This window comes from Uloborus diversus, chromosome 5 (genome assembly GCF_026930045.1).
Source record: "Uloborus diversus isolate 005 chromosome 5, Udiv.v.3.1, whole genome shotgun sequence".
In the NCBI taxonomy this organism is placed as follows: Eukaryota; Metazoa; Arthropoda; class Arachnida; order Araneae; family Uloboridae; genus Uloborus; species Uloborus diversus.
In genome coordinates, this window is record NC_072735.1 from 119,052,305 (window position 1) to 119,065,725 (window position 13,421).

The window sequence follows — 13,421 nt, forward strand, 5'->3', positions numbered from 1 at the left end:
AGTGGGAAATAACCTATGTTTGAAGAAATGAATAAACTGAGATTCAATTTTGAACGCAGTTTATATCACTTTCTATAACAATAATAATCTTAAATTTATTTATGAGTTGCATCACAAAAAACAGCTTAATAAGCGAAAATTCTTTTAAAATTGTATACACGTTTTGATTCGTAAGAAATAACAGCAATTTATTTTATTGCTTCATTTCTACGCACCCTTTATCAAAAAGAAAAAAAAATGCATTTGAAATTTTCATTTCAACATGTGTTTTTCACTTTAGGGGCTGTCCATAAATGATAGAACACTTTGAGGGGAGGGGGTTCATAAAATTGTGCCAGTTTGTGACAAAGAGGAGAGAAGGCATAACAAGGAATATGACATCACGCATTCTTATAGCAATATGCTCATGTAAAACAGCGTTACAGGTGGCAAACGATGAGGGGTAAATTTGTTTAAAACAAGTGTGACATCGTTCATGGACAGCCCCTTATGAAGATCTAGTTTATGTTACAGTTGCAGGCTTAAAAAGAAAAAATCCAAGGAATTCAAAAAAAAAAAAAAAAAATCTAAAAAAATCCAAGACGTTTTTGGCGCTTTTAAGCATAGCAAACAAGCATAAAGCATGTGCCAAAGAATTGTTGTGTATCGGCTACTCAAGAGGCCCCTTTTGTAAGTCCAGAAGTTATGAATGCATTTAACTAAACAGCAACTTATATTAACATATTATAAAATTTAAAGACAACATTTGTCTAAAGTAAAAAACAAATTCATAGTTTTTTTTTAAAAAAATTTACATACACAACCAGCTTTTATGAATAATCTTACTTGCAGTGCTGTAGTTGGGAAAAAATGTCTGGAGGAACTCACCTGAAGAAAGGGTGCAATTTGCATAATATTAGCATTATTTTTAGTTTAAAAAAAACATGTTTCGAAGACAGCATCTCCCCCCCCCCACTTCCTCTTTTCAAACTTTTGCACTGCTTGAGACAGAATAGGAAAATTTCCTTCAAACAATGACAAAATTGCGCAATATTCACAATGTACTGATTAATTGTTTTTATTAAAAAAACACCAAATCAAGAAATAATCTATGAACCGGCACGTGATCATACTAAGTAAATACCCAAATGCTAGATAATACTTGTATCATACACTCCTCTAAGAAGAAGAGGGGATCTTATTCGGGTTTATAAAAAGAAGGAAGAAAAACAAATTTTGGCAGGAATAAAAGCTGTTTTTCTGTTCCATTTATTAAGCAGAATAGATACGAGTATGCTGTATCAGAAGGTTTATCAAAGAATGCCGAGTCGCTAATTTTCTTGTCTTAGCTACAACACTGAGATCTATTTTTCCTACTTAAATGGGTATTATCTGGGATGGGTGAATTAGAAAAACATGTCCTTCCTGATTCTTTTAGTAAATCGAGTTTTCAACTAAACATGCAGAACTTAGAAACAGGGTTCGTTGATTTAAATCAGCTTGATTTAAATCGTGATTAAAATCAAGATTTAAATCAAGGGATTAAAAAAAATCATTGGTCCAAATCAATTGATTTGAATTAAGTGATTTTTTTAAACAAAATCCTTAATTAAAATCAGTTGATTTTAATTTATAAATTAATTTTGCATTTTTAAAATGTATTGCTCTAAATTTAACTACACTGCATTATACCATCTTAACTTCAACAGGTAAAACAATATAGATCCCTCTTTCTGTGTGTGTAACAGATTTTCACTCTATATTGCTTTTACTCAAGAATTAGTTTAGAACAAAATAAAAATTTGGAGTTTTTTTTTTTTTTTTTAACACCATGACTAATGCACCATGACTATGTTTGGATAAACTTGTTTCATAATAGCAGAATATCAATACTATAGCTTTTAATAGCAACATGTATATTTGCAGTGCAGAAAATGTTGACTTGTTTATTGTTTTCCTGGAATATTCAGTTCGGATAAATGCATTTACATAATAAAAAGACAAATATAAAGTCATAAATTATTTGTTTCAAATATGAAAAGTAACATGCTGAAGTTACATATTAGCATAAAACATATTAGAAACGAAACCTGTGTTTGTAATGACAATGATTATTTTCAAAAACAACCCTTGAAAATTGTTTTTGTAGTTAGGGAATAAATGTGTTTAGGGAAAGCCTCTAAATAGTATGAGAAAAGTATTTACCTGTGAACTTTTAAATTCACTTCAATAAGACGCCCAGTTTTTTCATCGTATGCTGACGAGGTTTTCTGAAATCACTTTGCAGAAAGTGTTGTTCACAAACCTGAGTAATGAAAGAATAAACAAAATTCCTTAATACACAGCAGTATTTAAATTATTAAAAAATAGTATTAAATCAGCGTTTTGAATTGTTCATAAAATGAAAAGTTAAATTAATGTACGTACCTTGCTATGTTTCGTGGCTTCGAAATTATCCCTTCTAATAGCTCTAATCCATTTTCTCTTCATTTCTTCATCTTTGGGGAAACTGAAGACACTTACTGGAATTCCATCTTTTTTATAGTTGCCTCGGCATCCAGGAACACAGCAAGGATGAGGCATTTTCGAAAATAGTATATCCAAAATGTGTATCCGAAATTTCGAACAGCTAATTTCACATAGCACTCAACAAGCGAAACTGCTTACTGATCTACTTTCAAATTCCGCGCTCTAAGATCGACAACTGCTGACGCAACAAAGCGGGGGGAAAGGAGTTGTTTGGCCTTTTATCACGTTGGTCTCGCTTGTACCCACTAACGTATAAAGAATGTTTAACGGCCAAGTCACACAACATTAACTATAATAATAAAGAAATCGCAGTAAGGTATCTTAGACTTATCATGACTTTGTCTAGATTTCATTACTTTTTAGAGATAAACAAGCAGCTCCATTGAGACTTGGCTAGTTTTTTACAGAATGTTTTTGGTGGGATTACATTTTGCTCTGGGAAGAAAAAAGGAAAAAAAATTACAAAACAAAGCACCCTAGTGTATACCCTGTTGTGAGTATAATCGAAAAAGCAGCATTCATTTCCTAGTCATCATCATGATTGGGGTTCTGTAATTATTGTTTATAAGCTTTTTCAAATAATATTATTTAATTTCTTAGGCATGATGTTGATTGCTTATGATGATGAACGTGGTCCTTTGCTATATAAAGCAGATCCAGCTGGATATTACTGTGGTTATCGAGCAACTAGTGTTGGTGTTAAACAAACTGAGGCTAACAGTTACTTAGAGAAAAAGTTTAAGAAGAAATCTGTCTATGAGCATGATGAAGCAGTTCAGGTGATTGCTAGTTGATTATAGTCAATCCATTTTATGTTTGTTAAAGTTGTCTGTTTAATTTTTAAAAATCTTTTTTTTAATTTGATTTTGTAATTAGATATTTGATTCTTCATAGTATCTTCCTTTGCATTTAAAAGTTATTCTTGCTTTTAAATGATTGAAATTTTCAAAAAAAGAAAGAAGAAATCTTTGTTGAAAATATATACAGTAAACTCCCGATTATCCGCGGAATTGGGTGGCACAAGTGCCGCGGATAATAAAAATCGCGGATAACCGCAAAAAGACTAAAATGGGGGACAAATCAGGTAAAAATTGTCCTATCTCAAATTCTTAACTGTATTGATGCATATCACTTTCTGCAAACAGTGAAAATATATATAGAGTACAGTACAAATGTTTTGTATTTTTGCACAACCGCACTTAACATCAATAACAAACAAGTGTATGTACGATGAAGAACGCACAATAATAATAATAATAATAATAAAATTAAATCAAATCAATCAATCAAGCAAAAACAACTGAGTGTAAATGTACAATTTTTCAAAAAAAAAAAAAAACAGCCACTGGTATTCGCTTTTTACTGCGAAAATACATGCTCGTGATTGTTGATTGATTCGCGGATAATCCGCCCCGCGGATAAACCGCTCACGGATAATCGGGAGTCTACTGTAACTAAGTAATTTTGACAGCATTTGCATAGAGCTTAATTTAAATACTGTAGTTTTTGTTCTAAAGCTCTAATTTTGTTACGTGATTCCAACTTCTTTCAGAATTTATAGTTCAAAGTCTACTATCTAGACTTGATTACCTAGAGCAAAGGTGGAGAACCCTTTTACGACTAGAGGCCGCATTTGAATGAAGTGGTAATAAATGAGGCTGTAAAAGTTGATGTACCTGTAAATGTAACTATTATGCAGTTGTGATAGTTTTATCCATTTACTACATTGCATAAAAAGAGTAATAGCAAAAACTACCAAGTTATTTATTATTTAACGTAAGAAATCTCAATAAAATATTTTTGCATTTACACAAGGAAAGATATTAACTAGAAAATTGTAATAGTAAGTTTTCAAATGTTAACAGATAGCAATAAGTATATGAATTTTAAAAATCTGATGCAAAATTGAGTGGAATATTCTTATGTTTCTTACTTGAAAGTAATTGAATATTGTAATAAGTCAACACTCTATAGAACGACTTCCTATTACTCCGACCCTTCCGTTATAGTGACCAATGCATGGAGTCCCATTTCCTATTCCATAAATGCAATGTTATTTTACTGCCTATTAGAGTGTCCAAACGTAACCATTTGTTCCCATATAACGTCCAAAAATAAGTTTAAATTTTTGTATTATCCTCAAGACTAACTATTTGAAAATTAATATTTGAACATTTTATGTTTCTTAAGATAAAAAAATACCTTTGAAAACAATTATTTGTTGGTATAAGGTAAAAGAAATAATGAAAACTGCGCACAAATGGTAGACACATTGCAAATTATATTTTTTGAAAAAGTCAAAAAAAAGCGGAACACTTTTAAAATTGTAGCATAAAATGTTTAAAAAGAGAAAGAAACTAATAAAATGTTTTAAAAATCATTTTGTTAGTTTCTTTATTCTCTTTTAAAAGAAAGCATAACAGAAATTATTCATGCATTTTAAGAAAGGGCTTAATAACATGCAATACATTATAACGATCACTCGTTATAGCGACCGATCTTGTTCGAACGCCAGGGATCGTTGTAACAAGCATCAAACTGTATTGGTAACTGAACTTGAAGTTGACTGCTGACATTAGTGCGGCATGGACATGTTTTGAACAACCTGATTATCTTGTACTAGCAGTACCCGCACAGCGATGCCCGTGTTAAAAATTTAATGGAAGTCTGTTGAATAAAAAAATTGAGGCCCCCTCCTCCTCTGATGTGAAATGATTGTTTTTCTTTGTATAAAATACGTATACGAGGTGCGGCTAGAAAAAAACCGAACTAGCACAGGTGAAACAATAAAACGAATGCAATAAGGCTGAAAGTCGCCTGACCTGTCACGTGGCTCTTGCTCCGCCTACTGCTCGAGTTTCATCTGCCTCCTGCACTCAGTCTGCCCGTGGCGTCTGTTCTAAGTAGTTGACGTTTTGTCTGTACGTCGGAAAAATGTTGAGCGTACAGAAAGAACAGCGTGTTAACACCAAATTTCTTTTCAAACTTGGAAAATGTGCAAGTGAAATGTTTGTAATGTTGCAACAAGTTTACGGCGATGATTGTTTATCGCGAACACAAGTGTTTGAGTGGTTTAAACGATTTAAAGATGGCCGCGAAGGCACAAGTGATGACACTCGCACTGGCAGACCATTGTCAGCAAAAACTGATGCAAACATTGAAAAAATCGGTAAACTTGTTCGAGAAGATCGCCGTTTAACAATCAGAGCAATGTCTGAGTTGACAGGAATTGACAAGGAAAGTGTTAGGCAGATTCTTCATGAAAGTTTGAATCACATGAAATGCCGCAGCTCACAATGCGTTGTCAGTGAAGACGTTTTTAGCCAATCACAACATTCCCATCTTAGACCATCCACCCTACTCACCTGATTTGGGCCCCTGTGATTTTTTTCTTTTCCCTAAAGTCAAGTCAGCTTTGAAAGGAACTAGATTTGAGAGTGTTGAAGCAGTAAAAGAAAAAGCGACGGAAGTAATGTATGGACTTACCGAAAATGATCTGCAGCATTGCTATCAACAGTGGAAAATTCGTATGGAGCGGTGTATAGACCGAGGAGGAGAGTACATTGAAGGAGATAATATCAAATTGTAAATAATGGAAAATAAAAAATTTTTATAGCATCAGTTCGGTTTTTTTCTAGCCACACCTCGTACACCTTTTCAAAAAAAAAAAAAAAACCTCTAAGTTTCTTTGGAATTTAAAACTCTTCGTCAAATTATTAAATTAAATTTACAGTTGCTTTAAAACTCTATTTAGCGAGTGAAGCGGTTTTTTCTGCAATTTAAAATATTTCGCCAAATAAACAAAAAAAGACATCAAATAATATTGTTCAAATGTAAAAATAATTCCGCAGCTCTATTGTTTATCTCCAAACTTGCCCAGCAACCACGCTATCGTAATCCATCCGTCTAACAAAAAGCAAAAAAACATCCCGTTGAACATTCAAAAATCATTGTCAGAAAAAAAAAGAAAATATCGTACATTTCACTCGGATAAAAACAAATCAAAAGTTTCTTTTCTTTCTAAACAAATCGCCAAAACAATGAATTACATTAAACGGTTGCCTTAAAACAATAATCCTAGACTGAACTGCTCAGCGCCTAACGTGCCAAGCGACCACGCTACTGAAACCCAGCCCTTTTGCGAGTGAAGCGGATGTTTTTTCTTTGGAATAATAAATGTTTCGCCAAACAAACAAAAAGGCATAAAATCACAGTAACAGTAGCTTTCAATTCTTCATATATTAAGAGCTGGGTTGCCCAGCTTTGCCTTGAGAACAAAAATTGTGTCCAGTGACATATATTCAACAATTAATTAAAAGAATAACTTAATAATTTAAAGAATAACTTAAATAAAAGAAACAAAACACCATGCAAAATTACCATACCCGAACAATGACGACAGATATTAAAATACTTTTAAGAAATTAAAATGCGAAAGATGGATTTTAAAAGCGTAACCATGGAAACATGAAGTAAAATAAGTTTTAGGAAATGCAAAATAAGGAAATAAACAATGGATTCAAAAAGCGTAACCATGGAAACGCGAAAATAAAATAATTGACAACCTGAATCAAGATGGCATATTTTGAAATTGATTTAAAAACGCTTGTAACTTTTTTTCCTTTGAAGATAGAAGCTAATTTTTTCGACCAAAGGTCGAGAGAGATCTGGAGTTAAAAAATTTCGCTTTTTCCAATGCTGTCAAAAAGGAAACTGGGACAATTCCTTCACTTTTTATTGATAGATTTAATGAAGAAAGTATTGCCTAAATTTCAGCATATAATATTAATATGTGCAAGTAATTTTTCACCCCTTTAATAGCCTATAATAGGCAATTTACGTGAAATTTGGACCTAAATTTGAATAAAAAATGAACTATTTATCGGATTTTTTTCGAATTATAGCCTATGTTACTCAGTAAGAAAGCACCTTTCATGTAGTGAAAGAATTTTTCAAATAGGTGCAGTGGTTCCGGAGATTACCTCGAACATATAAACACACAAAAATCCGCCCTCTCTCTTTATAATATTAGTAAAGATGAACCTCAAAATTGATTTTTAAAACACACTCATAGTGAACATAGACTTTCTTTTGCGCTGGTGAGGATATTTCTCATTTCCAATGACACATGACAGACAAGCCAGATCTCCGGCCTCTACATTTAATATCCAATCTTGGGCCACCAGAGATATTTCTCCTACTTTTAAAGGAAAAAGATATTTGAACTTTGATTATCAAGGGTTCAGTGTAACCTCTAGGACTATCAAGAACTCATGGTCGGCTTAGTTTAAATTCTGCTTGTTAAGGCAAGTCAACAAAATATTTCTTATAACATCCCAATTATATTCCTAGAACAAACAGAGAGGCTTCCACTGTTGAAGAAATGATTTCATTCTCTATGCTCTTATATTGTTTTGTTCTTTGTTTAGGAGTCAATTTCTTCATTCTTTTGAATATGCCTTCTGGAAATTATGCTTGTGACATCATTCACTGCATGATAGCAGGTTAAAAAAAAAAGAGGGTTTTGCAAACCAGTTTCCTTGGTAGCACTATTCCTTCTCATGATTTGAGGCGAAGTGAATTCACTGCACCCTGCATCTAAATATAATTTGCTTTTTTTTTTAAACTGTTTGTATGTGATGCTAATAAATCTTTGTGATATTTTCAAAGAAAGATTGCTGAAATTCCAACACTCTAACAACAAATGGCACAGATTTTATTGTTGGTAATGTCAAACAGCATTTGGTCATAAATCTGAGCTGTTATGTTCCGTTTTTCGTATGAATGTAACAGTGGTTCATCATATAGTAAAAATGCTGATGACTCCTATTTCATTTCAAGTAAAAAATGAATTTTTAATGTATACCTTTTGTAAAATTTAAAATTACTATGGCTGCCTTTTTTAAAAACTTGTTTATAATTAAAAAAAAATAATCCTTAAATTTTTGCATTACAGCTGGCCATATCTGCCTTATCCACAGTGCTATCAGCTGATTTTAAGCCGTCAGAAATTGAAGTTGGTATTGTTTCAAAAAGTGAACCCAAATTCAGGTATTATATTATTAATAAGGTTTAAAGTTTCAATTAAGTGTTTGAAATATTAATTTTTTTCTCCCATTTTTAATGCATTACTCATGTTTGTGTAAGACTATCAACAAGTTTCAAGAGTTGAAAGCAAAGGAGATTTACTCTTGTGCTAATGGGAAAAAGTGCTTAAAAATAGCAGGCTTAATACAAATGCTTTAACCATATAGCAAGTAGAGTGCGAGCTTAATTGAGGAAACTTATAGCAATGTAAACTACTCCTCAGACATCCAGTGCATGTATAGTGATAGCATTATCCACCTTCCCAACAGAGAGGTAAGTTTTGAAAATGGGAGATGATTTGCAATATCAATTAAGCCTTCCTCTCCACTAAAGCTTAAGCTATTTACTTTTCCTTCTCCACTAACTAATAACATGTCTTTTTTTGTTTATTATTTTTTTACCCTAGAAAGTCATGGATTTTCAACAATAAAAATGTAACTGAGCACTGGATAAATACAAAATCAACTTTATTTTATGCTGCTAAGCAGCGCCACCTAATCCAAATTTATTTATATTTTGCAACAATAGCTAAGTTGAAGGGAGCAATAAATTTTTTTATAAAAAAATTTAATAATACGCGTAAAAAGAAAAGGGAAATTGAAGCTGTTATCAGGGGTCTGGCCAGAGGATATTTGGGTCCGTTAACGGACCCCTCACAAAAATCCGTTCAACCAAAACGGACCTTTCACAAAATCCCAATCAAACAAAACGGACCCTTCACAAAATTCTGATAAACAAGATCGGATCTGTCACAAATTGTTTATTGAAAGAGCAAATCTGAAAGTAAAATAACGCATATTTCTGTGTATAAACCGATAATTTTTGGAACCTTTTTTTAAGTCAAATTGGAGGAATCAGCTTATACAAAATCGGCTAATTTTGAAAAAAAAAAAAAAAAATCGGCACTTCTTGCGATGCTCCTGCAAGCGATAAATAATTGCTACTGCCAAATAAATATAATGGTTGTTTGTTTTATCACAGCTAATTAGCAGCGGTGTTGTAAACTTTTCCGAAAAGGCATTGGTAAGCACTTTTCTCCGCTCATGATTTAATAAACAATAATAATATATATCTGTGAAATGAACTTAGAACTGCAAAGGAATAAATAGTAAGAATGAGGAAAAAATATGATCGCTTCAGATAGGGTTACCAATTTCAAAATTATCACCACTTAGCCTCTGGCGTTGAACCTTTATAATAACTTGATTAGAAAATATTCTCGTCATTTTGCCAGCTTGTTAATATTTGCGTTTTTACGGTGTAGTGCGATGTTTAATTGTTATTTTGGGAGAAAATTATATGGGTTTTGATTTTTCGATGCTAACACACAAGGATGATTAACTTTAAATAAACTCTTTTAATTACCGTTTTTTTTTCTTTTGATGTCTACACTTTGAAAAATGCAATCTTTTAACATCCGATATGAGAATCATATTTTGTTCTTTTTTCAAGCTAACTTCGCTTTATTAGGATTCAAATAAATGAAAAGTCTCTTTATTTCTGTTAGAACTCTCATTTCAAGTTTTTAAAGCAAAATTCCATTTTCTGTTATGAGTCAAAAATTAAAATGCTGAATAGATGGTTTATTTTATTTTTTGGATCAACTGTGTCCACAGATATTAATGGTATGTTTATCATAGGACTCTAAAATGCAATTTTAAAATAATTTTATCAAAAACATTTCTATTTCAAGCCGTTTTTATACTTTTGATGCCTTCACTTTGAGAATTGCGATCTCTTTGCATCCGCTATGGGAATCCGATTTTACGAAATTTTGATGATTATTACGCTTTGTTAAGAGGTAAACAATTGAAATATCTTTTTATTTTTGTTGAAATCACGGAATTATAAGTTTTAAACGAAATTCTGTGCGTTTTAAGAGTGTCTTGGGTCAAAAAGTTGAATGCTGAACCCTATTCTGAATTTTATTTTATTTATTTATATTTTTGTTACAATTATTTTAAGTACTGTACAGAAATATATCTAGTATAATTTAACATAATGTAGAATGGTAGATAAATATTGATACTTGAAAGAGCGATGCCCCCCCCCCCCCCCGCCAAATATCAGAAAAAAAATCCAGAATGAATTTCTCGACGTAGAAGAGAAAAACACTCAACTTTAAGTTTAATTGATGCCGTTTGTGCCATCTCTAAATTCTAAAATTTTGTTTTGACAAAAAAAAAAAAAAATTTTTTATTATTTACAAAATTTTATTTTTCACAAAATTATTTGATTTTTCACAAAAAACGGATCCTGTGGAAAAATCCTGGACAGACCCCTGGTTATGTTATAGCTATAAATTTGGGTGTGACTGTAATTGGTTTTAAAAAGTACAGTATAACCCTGATTTAACGATTGTCAAGGGATTAGAAAAAGTTATTGTTAAATCGAAAAAAAATAAAAATTAAGAAAATATAGGCTGGAGTACAGTGGCTACTAATAAAAACGTAGCGACTAACTTAAAAGTGTCTAAAAATTTAAATCTTTAGGTTGAAGATTAAGGAGACAGATTTTGAATAAATGCTCAAGTAAGAATAAACCCTAGGGGCAAAAACAATATAAGGAAGAAAGGTTTATCGACAAAAAAACCTCCCATCAGATGTAGTGAAATTTAGAATTAGTAATAGGATAGGGTTTCTAAGGTTTAAACAAAAAATCGTTCACTCTCTGCTTCTGTGTAACAGTATTATGTTTTGATGTGTTTAAAAAGAAAAAAATCTGATGCTGACCTTAATGTTTTTTTTCTTACAGAAAATTGACCGAAGCTGAAATTGAAGTGCATTTGACTACTATAGCTGAAAAAGATTAAGTCAAAATGAACTGTTCATAATTTCATTCAGATGGAATATTTGTCATCTATTAAAATAAAAAAAAAATTCTTTTTTTAAAACTCTGAAAATTATCTTTTTTATGCGTGTTTTACTTAATTTCTTGATTTGCTTCTTTAATTTAAACTCTTATCCTCCTAGAAGCAACCTGAATATGCTTCGGCTGGCCTTCTGTGAACTTTGTTGAGTGGATCTGGTCTTGCCGTCACGACATAAACATAATTTATATTTCTTTGAAAAATTATATTATTTATCGTAACCATACTAACAAAAAAACTGTAAGTTAAGTTTTAAAAGCTAAATGTATGTTCAAGTTGAATAAATGGGTTACTTTTTACATACGTTTCATTTTTTAGTGTTAAGAAGAAAAGTGCATGAATTTGTGTAGAATTTGACTTAAACCTTTCATTTATCATAACAGTGAGCTAAGTAAATTATCACATTAACATTAAGACAGTACAGTCAACTCCTGCTACAACGCGATTCGACTTATCCGGAATGGCTATAACGCGAGTTTTTCAAGAGCAATGAATTTTAGAGCTAAAGCGAATTGTTTGCTCGCAACATGAAAATATTTGGAAAGAAATAGTGATTCTAAGTTTCGGTTTTGTTATTGGCTACTAAATATTGACTTCGTAAATGTACTTTCATCCTTTCAGCATCACTGACTGCGCAAGCTCCCACACACAACACCATAAACATAGCTTTCCTAGTTTTATGTATCACCACTCCTCATATTTTTCCTTTATTTATTCTAAATATGAAAGGTGATGAAATATAGGGGCACCAAGGCACGCTGTTTAATCTAAAGTTTGAAGATGGATGCAAAAAAGCGAAAGTTTGCGACAATTTAAGAAAAGGTAAAGATTTTTGATGTTCTGTAACAACTAGAAAGTGGGTCGAAGGTAGCACGACAATTAGGTATGGGGGGGGGGGAGTGAATCGTTCATATGTACAATTAAAAGTCAAAGAGGGGAAAGGCAATTCAGTCCAGAACTTAGTTTTAATATGAAGCTCGCAGAGTATATTTAAGCAAAATGCGAACAATATGAAACTGGAATCTGCTCTTGTATTCTACATTATAGAGACAGTGAAAGAGGGGTGTTACCATAGTTGTAAACGTCATAAAAGTAAATGCAAAGCTACTGTACTTAAAAATATATTAGAATGACGATCAGATTAAGCAGCATAAATCATAATCTTCTATTTTTAAGTTATAAATGTAACTTATAGTAGCTACTGTATAGTGCAGTGCTTTATTATTATAACATGCTGTACGTATCGTACTGTTTTATTTTTATGTCTCTCTTTCCCATTGATTTTGTGCATTGTTACAATATTTGTTAAAAAATACAGTAAAAATTCAACTCTTTATATAAGAAACGGTTGGTAGTTAAAAAATGGCCTAAAACAGTTTAAAAGGTATTGTCTAAACTGATTGGGTATGTTAATAAAAAGATCATATACGCAACACTTTTCCACAACATGAAATTTCAACTAATGTGAGCAGTCTTGGAATGCATTCTTCGTATAAGTCGGGATCCGACTGTAAATTATTGCCATCATTTCAGGATTTTTAGTTTTTGATTACATGAACTGAAATGAATAGTAAAATAGGAAGTTGTGCATTCTTTTTTACCAAATACTCCTGCAGTTCTCTAGTCTGGAAACAAAAATGTTACGAATTGATACATTAACATTCTTACCTAACAAATTAAACTTTATTGGAACAAAATCACTTGTTATTTTATAAATAATGTCACACCTTGAGAAAGGGAGAAGACGTGTTCCTGAAATTGTGAAAAGATTTTAAGGGAATTCAAATTAAGTCCGCTCTGAAAATATCTCAAAGATTCGTAATTTTGATTGCGCACATATCATCATGCCGTCAAAAATATTACTTAACATTCACTCGCTTAGTTTTAGGGAATAACCTAATATTTTCAAAAAGGCATCTCAATGACATTGACTTAGCTGTTATAGTTGCAAAGGGAT

General features: G+C 31.9%; 1 protein-coding gene across 1 annotated transcript in view; it reads left to right on the forward strand.

The window, feature by feature from the left end:
• Positions 1 to 11,488, forward strand: part of LOC129222131 (proteasome subunit alpha type-6-like) — a 41,426-nt gene extending 29,938 nt beyond the window's left edge. The window contains exons 5-7 of the mRNA XM_054856582.1: positions 3,109 to 3,287; positions 8,465 to 8,559; positions 11,350 to 11,488. Coding sequence (XP_054712557.1) covers positions 3,109 to 3,287; positions 8,465 to 8,559; positions 11,350 to 11,407 — 332 coding nt within the window. The 3' untranslated portion in view covers positions 11,408 to 11,488. The remainder of the gene's footprint in view (positions 1 to 3,108; positions 3,288 to 8,464; positions 8,560 to 11,349) is intronic.
• Positions 11,489 to 13,421: the final 1,933 nt, after the last annotated feature.